The sequence below is a fragment of the Eublepharis macularius genome, chromosome 1, assembly GCF_028583425.1.
Source record: "Eublepharis macularius isolate TG4126 chromosome 1, MPM_Emac_v1.0, whole genome shotgun sequence".
In the NCBI taxonomy this organism is placed as follows: Eukaryota; Metazoa; Chordata; class Lepidosauria; order Squamata; family Eublepharidae; genus Eublepharis; species Eublepharis macularius.
Window position 1 is genome coordinate 99557989 of NC_072790.1, and position 12116 is coordinate 99570104.

The 12116-nt window shown below is 39.7% G+C and overlaps 1 protein-coding gene across 4 annotated transcripts in view; it reads right to left on the reverse strand.

Moving 5' to 3' along the window:
* Positions 1-12116, reverse strand: part of CDK19 (cyclin dependent kinase 19) — a 176307-nt gene that overhangs the window by 61552 nt on the left and 102639 nt on the right. For all 4 annotated transcript variants that reach the window (XM_054980978.1, XM_054980962.1, XM_054980970.1 and 1 more), the window contains exon 5: positions 4705-4762. In XM_054980978.1, the coding sequence (XP_054836953.1) occupies positions 4705-4762 (58 nt within the window). The remainder of the gene's footprint in view (positions 1-4704; positions 4763-12116) is intronic.

Sequence of the window (12116 nt, forward strand, 5' to 3'; positions counted from 1 at the left end):
CCTCTTTCCTTAGCATCACAAAGTACTTTCATCTTTACTCTTGGTTTCTTTCCTGCCCACACAAATTCTGATATCTTCTTCTGCCATTTTTCAATTTGTTTTTTGTTTTTTATCATTGGTATTGTTTGCATTAGGAACATAATTCTAGGCAACACATTCATTTTGACTGTGGCAATCCGACCGAACCACGATAAGTTTAATTTATTCCATTTTATCATATCTCTTTCAATTTGTGTCCAGAGCTTTTCATAGTTGTTCTTAAATAAATCAATATTTTTAGCTGTCAGCTCTATTCCCAAATATTTAGTCTTGTGTACCACTTCACAGTTTGTTAATTCACTCAGTTCCTGTTGCGTCTTCTTGGTCATATTCTTGGTTATTATTTTTGACTTCTTTTTGTTTATATAAAAGCCTGCCAAATCTCGAAATTCCTTAATTTTATCAAGTAATCTTGGCAAAGTTTGTAGTGGATCTTCTGCTATAAACATCACATCATCTGCAAACGCTCTTAACTTATAAGAAGATCCCTTTATTTTTATTCCTTTTATATTATCATCTTCTCTGATCTGCCTTAGTAATATTTCTAGGACCATCACAAATAACAACGGTGGTAGTGGACATCCTTGTCTTGTACCTTTTCTTATTTCAAATTTCTCTGTCAGGTCGTCGTTGACACAGATTGTTGCTCTTTGTTCCTTATATACTGTTTTTACTGCTTCTATAAATTCTTTACCTAGGTCCATCTTTTCCATTAATGCGAACATAAAGTCCCAGTTCAAGTTGTCAAAGGCCTTCTCTGCATCTGCAAAGAAAAGGCCAACTTCTTTGTCTAGTCGCTTGTCAAAATATTCAATGGCATTTATAACCACTCTCAGGTTGTCTTTTAGTCATCTGTTTGGTAGGAATCCAGCCTGGTCCTCTCCTATAAACTCCATTAGCCATATTTTAAGTCTGTCTGCTAGTATTCTTGCCATTATTTTATAGTCATTATTTATAAGCGAAATTGATCTGTAATTTTTCACATCTGTCAAGTCTAGTAATTCTTTCGGGATCAGAGCAATGCTCGCTTCATTCCATGTATCTGGAAGTCCTTTTCCTTGAAGTGTATCATTCATTATATTTTTTTAATATCGGTACAAGGTCTTCCTTCATTACTTTGTAGAATTTAACTGTGATCCCGTCTGGACCTGGTGCTTTCCCAATCTTTGCTACTTCTATTGCTTGTAAAATTTCTTCCTCTGTTACTGGAGCATTCAGTCTCTGTTTCATTTCTTCTGATATTTTTGGTAGGTCTATTTTTTGGAGATATCGATCTATTTCTTCCAAATTCACTGCCTTACTTTGAAATAGTTTCGCATAATATTTATAGAAGGCCCGTTTAATTGCATGATGATCCTTCAATTCCTTTCCTTCCTCAATTATCTTGCTAATAATTTTCCACTCTTTTTTCTTCTTCAATTGCCAGGCTAGGTACTTTCCTGGTTTGTTTGCACCTTCAAATGACTTCTGGTTTAATAGCTTTAACTTCCATTCCAATTCCTTGTTGCTGATGGCTCTTACTTGCTCTTGCAGTATTTTAATTTCCTGTCTTATTGATTTTTCCCCTGGGTTTTTCTTTAACTCCTGTTCTTTTTGGTAAAATTTCTCTTGAATTTCTTGCCATTTCTGTTGCTTTCTTTTCTTGTCATTATTTAAAAAAATTAAATTTCCTCTTATTACTGCCTTATATGTATCCCATACCATCTGGATTGAAACTTCATTACTGTTGTTTATTTGAAAAAATTGCTTTGTTTCCACTTTCAAATAATTCAAATTGTCCTGATTTTGTAGTAGATCTTCATTTATTATCCATCTTAACCTTCTCCGACCCATTGTTGCTTTCCATAATATTGGATTATGATCTGAACTCACCCTTGGCAGAATTTCCACTTTTTTTGTATTTAAAGCCAACTCTTTTGATGTCCAGATCATATCAATTCTTGAAAATGATAAGTGCCTTGCTGAGTAGTTTGTAAAGTCTTTGGCTTTAGGATTTTCTTTTCTCCATACATCCTCAAGTTGTTCTTACTGGACCATGTCAGAAAATACTTTTGGCAACTTTCCAGATTTCTTGTTGCCTCCTCTGATCTTCCTGTCCATCTGTAAGTCCACAACAGCATTAAAGTCTCCTACCATTATCATCTGTTCATATGAATGCTGATCCAGTTTGTCCATTATTTCTCTATAAAATTGGTCTTTTGCACCATTAGGTGCATAAAGACCTACTATCAATTTTTTTTGGCATTTACATTAATTTCCACAGCCATGTATCTTCCATTCTGATCTTGAAAAATTAATTTAGAATCTATAGTCTCTTTAATATAAATCACTACTCCTTTTTTCTTTTGCTTAGACGATGTTATATATTCTTTTCCTAATTGTTTATTTTTTAGGTATTTAATATCTTGATCTTTAATATGAGTCTCTTCTAGACGAATTATATTACAATTTTGTTTTTTTAGCCAATGAAAAATTGTTTTTCTCTTTTGGGGTGAGTTTAGTCCATTTACATCCCACGATATTAATTTGTATTCCATTGTGTTACTATATTAATGTTCTGGAAAAATCTGCATTTTCCTCAAAATTTTTTTCCATCTGCTCTCTTGTTTTGATGATAACTCTTAAGGCTTTATAGTAAAAACTCAGTCCTTCTGGTAGTTCCCATCTATACCTGATATCCTTTCCTCTCAATTTCTGGGTCAATTCTCTATATTTTTTCCTCTCCTGGAGAATACCTTTTGGCATTTCTTTCATAATCTGAATTCTATTTCCATCCAGTGTTAAGGGTTTTTCAAAATGCCTTTTGATAATTTCTTCTTTCATTCTCTTTGTTACTAAGTTGGACAATAATATCTCTTGGTATTTTCTTACGTTGTGCATAAGCTGAATTAATTCGATATGCGAGATCCATATTTATTGATATTTCTTCTGGTTCTTTATCTAAAAATTATGCCAGTATTTCTGTCATTTGTTCTTGTGCAGATTGTGTTTCTGATTCTTGAACGCCGCGAAATCTTAATTGCCTTTCCATTGCCTTACATTCCATCAACACCATTCTTCCTTGTATTCCTTGATTTTCCTGTTTTATATCCGTTGCAAGATCCTTAGTCTTTTGCTCAACCTCCTCCACTTTTTTATTAGTTGCTTGCAGTTCCCCTTTTATTGCATCTATATTTTTTGCCAATCCCGCTACCTCTTCCTTGATAACATCTTTTACCTCCGCCTCAATAGCCTCTTTCATATCTTTTAAGTCTTTTGAAAGCATTTCCTGCATTTTTTGCAACAATTCTTTGTGATTCTCTGCCACTCTTTTCTCTAATCCTTCAATCGATGCATCCACTTGAGCTTGCCACTCTCTTTCCGCTTTTTTCCCAGCCATCATGGGGCTCTGCTTCGCGCCTCCCCACATATCCGCTCTCTTTCTTAAATCCATTTTGACTTCTATAGCCCTTCTCTCCTTTCAGTATATTTAAATGTCTTTTTTAACAATTTAAAAATAGTTCCTTTTAAATCCAAAATGTTGGGCGTTTTTTCTCTATGGTTTCCTAACCTCTTCTCTTTGATTACTGGCTTTACTTCATACCTCACTTAAAATGGCGCACTTCCTGTTCCTGAAGTCCTTGTAGCTTTTCCAGTAGTTCCTTTGTTTTGCTTCCGGGTCTTCCTTCTTCTAGTCGATCTTCTTTCTTCCTGCCCTCTGCTGTCCTCTCTAGGCAGCACCTTCTCTGCTCCCCTGCTTACTTCCCGTCTCGCGATGTTTCCTCCAGCCCAGCTCTTCTCTCACGCTGCTTATCTCACTTCTAACCGCAGGTATGCATAAACAATATTTCTTTTCGGGTTTTTTGTACTTAAATCTTCACCAGCATTCAAAATTTTACTCAATAATTAATCCTTGATGTTTGTTCTATTAGATTCTGTCCCTTTAACTTTTTTTATCTTGGTCTTTTTACTGTTGTTTAATCTATAAAGTCCAATAATGATCTTTACCTTTCGACGTTTCTGCGGGTTGTCTGTGCTGTTTCATTCACTTATATTTGGTCAAAGCTGTTACTGAAGCTTGGTTTCTGACGATCTTGTGCCAATTAAATGACTCCTGAGGCACTGCAGAGTTGTTAGCTCGCCCTTCTCCAAGGGGACCTCAAGGTGGTGGGGAGAATCCTTGATTCAGAACCTCCCCCTCACCGAGATCACACTCTCTCGGGGTTGCAAAGTGTTCAAGCCCAACTCCTCCCTGAAATTGGGTCAGCAGCAGGCGTTCTGGTGCCTCGCTTTCCAAAAAAAAACAGTGCCTCGGACAGCCCAAACTTGGGCTCCTTCAGACCATCATTAATCCCAAGCCGGAAGTCAGAAGCAATTTTTTTTAAAAAACAAGCATAAAGCCAAGTACAGAAAAAGCACATGTGCAGGCAACTGTTGTATGTAGTACATTAGAAATATTTTACACATTAACATTACAAATATCCAAGATATGTTTAATCTTCTAAGGAATTTAAACTTGTTTTGGCTGTAATTCATACATTCTCTAGGTGTTCCAAAATGAGTTTTTTTTAAAGCATAGTATTTTTTCACAATAAATATTATTTAAGGCAGTTTACAGCTTTGCAATAAACAGAATTCTTAATAATCAAAACATTTCTAATACAGTGTATTGTTGAACACACTCACCTATCTTGACCCTTCCTCTTTCAGGTCCTTCTCCCATTACCAGAATATTTGCTGGTTTCTGGAGAACAAGAAATAAATGTTTAAACTGACCAATGCCTGATGAAGTCTTAAAACTTAATTTCAAGGTTGCATCAGAAGTTTAATATGTTTAGAACACAGTATAACCTTTGCCCTCTGAAAACAGCAATTAAAACTGTTTAAAAACGGTTTTGCATCAAACCATATATAACAAAAGCACTTTATAGGTAAGTAAAACCTAATCATTCCTACAATGTTAACAGCCTTTAAATGCTTACAATGCAGATAAACATGTTTAACATAGAAACTACATTTTTGTAGTTATGTCATCTGCAATCAATCAATGTGAACAAGAGAATTGTCCCAAGTATTCTGCACCTACTGGAACAGAGATAGAAAATCTAGTTCAGAAAATAGGGTGTAAGGACTTTAATAACATCATATTATTTGTGGGAACTTTTGTACAGTATTAATAAATGGAGAAAAAAGAAAAACCACCAAAATGTATAGGAATTTCATTTAAACAGAAAAGTGAACACATAAACTTTTAAAATTATATTATGTGTAATTACATATATATTTGTACAACATGTGTATAATTTATATGAAATATGTTAATTCCCAGAGTGTATGTATATGATGAATCTCTTCCCTGTAATATTGGAAACATTTTCTTTTGCATATTTTGAGTCACAATCAGACATTTGAATAATGTCTGTACATTCTAGGTAGCTTGAATGATGCATATAATTCAAACTCTTCTAATCTAGCCAGGAAATTTATGTCATGTATCATGATCCCTGAATTAGAAACTGTACAACATAGAAATGTTTCAGATTTGCTTCATAACATATTAAGAAACAGGAAGCATTTTGGACCAGTACTTTTGATGGTGATATGTTATATGCTACCAATATTTCAATATTGTCAGTAGGGGAAAAGCAGCTCCTTCCTGGATCTCCAGGGGAGTGATTTTTCCCCAGAGGCGTCAAGTAAATCCTCACTTTCCAGGGTAGACAAGCCCCAAACCCTCTGAGTATTAGCAAACAAGAATCAAGCTTGAAAGGTACGCACTTTACAGGCTGAGTCCAGAAAACAATTACTTGGATAGCTCATGGCAAAATAGCCAAGGTACTGGATTCAGACTGAAGCAGCAATAACTCAATAGTTCCACACAAATATAATTAATAAAGTTTATTACAAGAAGTTCAAAATGCAATTTATAAAAGTTATAGTGAGCAATCAGGAGAAGCAAAATAACAGCAAGCTAAATAGCTATGCCAGAATGTACTTGAAAACTTACAAACCTAAACCAGATGGTACCTTTCAAAGAGGTCTCAAAGGTCAAACATGAGGTTTTAAGGTCTTAAGTCCAGAAGTCCAGAGAACAAAACCAGATGACAGCAAGCTACAAGACTCCATCCATAGCATAGTACTCAGAAGCAGAAGATTGATCCTTCCGGAAGAAGTGATCCCATGGAAAAAAGTTAGACTAAGATTCAAGCTTTTAAAGACCAACTACCAGCAGTGTGGCCTGAACAGCTTGACCCATCATGAAAGGACTTAATCTGTGATGACATGGTCTGCATGTCTTCACAGGTGGCAGAAAACTAATCACCCCACTACAATAACACCATGAATTAGATGAGATGCAAGTACTAGCCTTCCTAATGTTCTCCCTAATAAGAATTATTGAGGTTCTGCACCTGTGATGCCATCTCATTCTTCTAACCGGCTGGGAACTGACTGCACCATCTTCCCAGAAAAGCTCTCTTTCCCAGAGTTAATAAATCTAACTGCACCTCAACTAAGCCTGAATCAAAGTGTATGAAACAACCAAGAAACAAGCTAAACAAATTAGTTTCTTGACAATGTCTACGCTGTTGGAGAAACAGATGTTCATAAGTGAAAAATGCTTTTCTTCAGGTATATCTGGTTAGGAAGCTGGCCTATTTGGTGATGCCTGATCCGGCAATGCTGATTCACGTTTCAGTAACCTTGAAGCTAGATTACTATAAAATGCTCTACATGGGGCTGCCTTTGAAGATGATCTGAAAATTGCAGCTAGCACAAAATGCAGCAGCCCATTTGTTAGGCTAACCAACGGGACCATATTGTTCCTATTCTTCCTTCATTGGCTAGTGATTAATTTCTGGATTCAAAATGGTGGTGCTCACCTTTAAAGCTCTTCACAGTCCACATACTTAAAGGATCCCTTCTTCCCTATGTTCTCATATTGCAGCTTTGTTCTTTGCAGCAAGTTCTACTTCCAGTACCCTCCTTGTTTAAGGCCTATTCAGTAACAGCCTATACTCAAAGCTTTTCAGTGGTTGCCCCATGCCTCTTGAATAGCCTTCTCAATTGCATCAGGCAGGTTCCTACTTTCCTGCCAAGGCTGAAAAACAACTTTTTGGCGAGAGCTTTTGGGTCAGCCTTAAGCTGAGCACATGGAGGATAAGGTGTTTTTAGACTGATATGTAACATTTTTATATCTGCTGTTTTAATATTTGTTTATCAAACTGCTGTTACATTGTTGCTACTGCCTTGGTACCTGAGATGCACAGGAGACAGGCAGGCATTTCAACATTTCAACTTAATTAATCAATTAGTATACACAAACTTATTATTCCAAAAGGACACATGTAATTGGTTATATTTATAGCTTAAATGACAACTTAGTATAAATGATGTAGCAAGTAGTGGTATCAGTCTTATGTCTGAGTAACAAAACCTGTAGCTTCTTATTGACTGGCACTAAGGAGCTTACTTTCAGTAACCAGCACACACACACCCAGGAAGGCTCAGTATTCAAAAGGCAGCCATCTTCAAAGAAGTTCAGTAAGTAGCACAGAAGGCTAACAAACATAAAGCTAGATAAGAGCCAAAAAGGCAAAGGGAAAATAAATTAAACAAGGGTAAATTCAATATAATCCAAACTTAATCTGAATTTGAATGGTTTGTAAATTCAGGCCTGACCTGTTATCTCTAGGGAGTCTTCAAAAGCTATGACAGCTAAGTACAAAACATTTTTCCTGTATCAGACTGATGTTCTCTATGGATGGTCCTGACAGAGTGCTCCAAAAGTATGCAAAGTGCTGTTATGTAGTTTTTAACAATTTACCCATGTTGTATTTCATATTGTAAACAGTTTTGTTAATAATTGAAATAAATTTTTTTAAAAAAAAAAAGTATGCAAAGTGCATCAGATCAGGAGCTGCACTTTATACATCTGCAGTACTTCAGTATCTGGTCTCTGAAATTATGGATGTCACTGGAATTAGAAATGCTACATTTATCTAGGGCATTTAAAACTGGCAATCCAAAGCAATTGTAAGCTGGAAAACATATTATTAGTTTCACCATCTTCCAGAAATGGGGTATGTATGAGATAATTTTATTCTTTGCCCTCTAGCACTGTGGAATACCAAAATTCTATTGTAAGGGTGACTATTTAACATGGTGTAACAAGCAGGACTGGCTCAAACTCCACCTCTCCTGAGAGACAACCAATGGGAGTGGGTGGAATGCTGGGCCAATGAGAGTTAGTGTCCGTTGAAGGGAAAGAAGGAAGACTGAGGAAGAGAAGGGTTTGAGACGCTGCTAAAAGAGGCAGCAGAAAGCTGGCTGTTAATCTGTTCTGTTACACTGAAAAACAGAGTTGCACTTACCTGTACCTGTTGTTCATTGAGGTCTTCTGTGCAGGTACACATGCGCAGGCCTGTCGAACAGCAAGGTTTTACACCTTTAAATTCTACTAAGGGGTGCCTGTCTCCCCAGAGTGTATGCGTAAGCGTTTCCCACCTAAAACACCTGCCCTCTGCAGAGATGGTGCCCCTACCCTCAGTTTCTCCTGTGCTGCTGGCCTCTCCAAGGTAATGAAGAGAACCTAGCTTTGGTGACAGGACTCCATAAGACCTCACAATCTCTCTATCCTTTTTCTTTCTCTCGTTCGTCTTGAGAGAGAAAAGGGTTTGGCTCTCAAAAGGTAGATCTCCCACTTTGTTTCTTGTTTCCACAGGTAACACTGTTGTGCATAGCCACGCATGCCTCCTAAGTACCACTACAGATGTCAGGGTCTTCATAGAGGAGTCCACCACATTCCTTCCCGCATTTATTTGTTGTTTCGAGAGTCTTATAGCCTCCTCTTGGATGACTTTGATCTTCAGGTAATTTGTCATTAAATAATGCCATCCTATTCCACAGAAATATCTGATATGCCCCCATGATCACGATGTAGTTGGCGATTTTTACATTCTGAGCTGTAGAGGTGTAGATTTTCCTTCCCAGTCTGTCTAGCTTCTTACTTTCTTTATCCGAGGGAGCCGGATGGGGCCCTTGCCTGTGTTTAGATTGCACTTCCTCTGTGACAAGGAAGAATGAAGGGGGATGGCTAAATATGAAAGGAAAGATGTCCGTTTTATACAGTCCTTTGGCCTTTTTAGATGTTGGAGGCAGTGAAGCCGGTTTATCACACAATGTTGTCATCATCTCCACAAAGCCTTCAATAATGGGGGAATACGATGGTTGCTGGGTCCCCGGAGTACAGATGCTGGAGGATCTTGTCCTTCAGCTTTGGCTTGGTGGCAGAGATGTCAATGTCTAGTGACTTCGACATTTAGAGCATTTGCTCCATATACAGGTGAACTCGTCAGTTGGGAAGACTGACTGTCTGATGTCAGCACCTCATCCGGTGAATGGTCTGATGGTATGCTCGGGCTCCTCTCCTCTTGAAAAGGCTCTGGATCTGATTCCAGCAGTTGGGAGGCCATTGAAGATTTTGGCATATAGTATGGATTCTTATGCCTCTTGGGTAGGTTAGTCTTTACAGACAGAAGTGGCTGACTCAGTTCTGTATGACTCCCCCAGGTCGATACCATAGGCGGATGGATTGTCCTGATGGAACCATGGGGTGCATTTCTGAGAGCTGCAAGGGTGAGAGTGACCTCGCTCTTACCCCCAGTTGAACCTTTCAGGTGAAGTTCTGGGAAGTTTGCCCTCTTCTTCTGATGAATATCCCGACTGTGCCCTCGAATGCATGGATGGAGTTCTAGGAGTTTCCACAGTCTGTACCTCAGGCTCCATCTGAATGTCCAGGATATGCTTTGTCTTCTTGTGGCCATGTTGTGACTTTGACTTCTTAAGCGGTTCAGTCAGTTCCTTTGCCAGTGTACTCCTCTTGCTAGAAGGCTTAGGGAATGGATATGAGGCAGTGCTCGACTCCACATCCAAAGTTATTTATTTTATTTTATTTTATTCAATTTATATTCCGCCATCCCCACATCAGCAGGCTCAGGGTGGATTACAACCAAGTTTAAAATCATATTTCATAGTATATACAATTAAAAACCATAAAACATCTTAAATACACAGATTAAAATACATATATACACACACACACACACACACACACACACACATAACACAGCGGCACATAGCAGGGTAATATGAGAGATGGAGGTATCACTAGTAGGGAGGGCACATGTTGTACTCCTCCACCTAGGGGGCACCACCTCGTATCAACCAAATGTCTGGCGGAACACCTCTGTCTTACAGGCCCGGCAAAAAGCTAACAAGTCTCTCTGGGTCCTGGTCTCATTGGACAGAGCAAAGGCTGGGGCCAGGACTGAAAAAGGGACACCAGGCTGGGGCCAGGACTGAAAAAGCCCTGGCCCTGGTCGATGCCAGGTGGGCCTCCCTAGGGCCAGGGATTGTTAGTAGATGTTTATCGCTAGAGTGAAGAGTCCTCTGGGGTTTGTATGGGGAGAGGCGGCCCCGCACATATGCTGGTCCCAGTCCGCATAGGGCTTTATAGGTTAGTACCAAAACCTTGAACCTGATTTGGTACTCCACCAGCAGCCAGTGCAGCTGACACAATACCGGTGTTATATGCGCATGCATTGGCGTTCCAGTGATGACTTGCGCCGCTGCATTCTGTACCAGCTGTAACCGTCAGATCAGGTTCAGGGGAAGCCCAGTGTAGAGTGCATTACAGTAGTCCAGCCTAGAGGTGACCATTGCTTGGACCACTGTAGTCAAGTCGCTGGATGCAAGATAAGGGGTGAGCTGCTTGGTCTGTCGAAGATAACAAAAAGAAGACTTGGCAACCGCAGTGACCTGATCCTCCATTGTCAAGGAAGGATCCAGGATCACCCCCAGGCTCCAAACTCTCGGAGCTAGTGTAAACACCGCCCCATCGAGTGTAGGAAGCCGGGGTACTGAGTCCATGTTTCCGTGGCTCAAATACAGGATCTCCGTCTTCGCAGGGTTTAATCTCAGCCAACTTTGCCTCAACCATCCAACCACAGCTTCAAAAGCACGCTCCAGGGCAGCTGGGGCTGATCCAGGCCAGCTGTTCAACAACAGATACAGCTGGGTGTCATCCGCATATTGGTGACACCCAAGCCCGAAACTTCACACCAACTGGGTGAGGGGGCACATACAGATATTAAATAATAATGGGGAGAGTATCGCCCCCCTGCGGCACACCACATATTAGTGGCCTACGGGATGATAACTTCTCCCCCAGTGCCACCTTACAATCAAAGTTCTCTTTTATTGTAAATTATGCTGTGTTGGTTTGGGTCTGACCGGTTCTAACAGGCTAAGTGAAGGAGGAGTTGGGTATGAGCATCGGCTCCAAGGTTGCACCGACAGGCTTTGCGTCTCCAGAGTTGGATGCTGGATCCGAATAGGTGCAGTCGGCTCTGAGGGGCTCACCAACCTGGCCACTGGAGTCATGGTCAGAGTCAGGTGGCGTTTTTGGCTCCGAAATGGATTGGTTGGATCCAAGGGATCACACATTCCCAAAGACAAAGGCTCAGAGGGATTCCCTAAACCTGTAAAAGTTTTGGGTGGGTGGCAAGCATGTGAAAAAGGGTTCTTGGTGGAGTGGTGTCCGCCATACATGGTTTAAGAAGATTAAAGTAAAAATTAAAAATGCATCATCACAGACTTGGGAAACAGATTGGATCCCAGTAAATTGGAAATTTACACAAATTCCCCCTTCCCTCTGCAGACCCCCCCCTGTTCACTATACACCAGGGGTGGCAGGGAAAGAAGGGCAGCCTGTGTCAGAACTGTGGCTAGATAATGTCCTTACTCCAGACTACCTTCTGCAATCAGACAACAGTTCATTGTTTCCAAAAGGCTTTTACTGGAAAAATAGTTCATTATAGTCCACTAGCCTGAATGCAATATTCAGGATGGTACATATGCATTGTTACCAATGACTAGCAAAGCATGAGGTACAAAGTAACAGATCACAGAAGGCCCAACCTCCCCCCACAGTTCTCAAAACATCCCCTTTGAAGTCAGGATAGCGAAAGTTCCCAAGGCCAGTTCTTGGTGGAACGTCGGTAGCCAAAACAATCCTCTTCTGTGAGATAGCTGCCTGT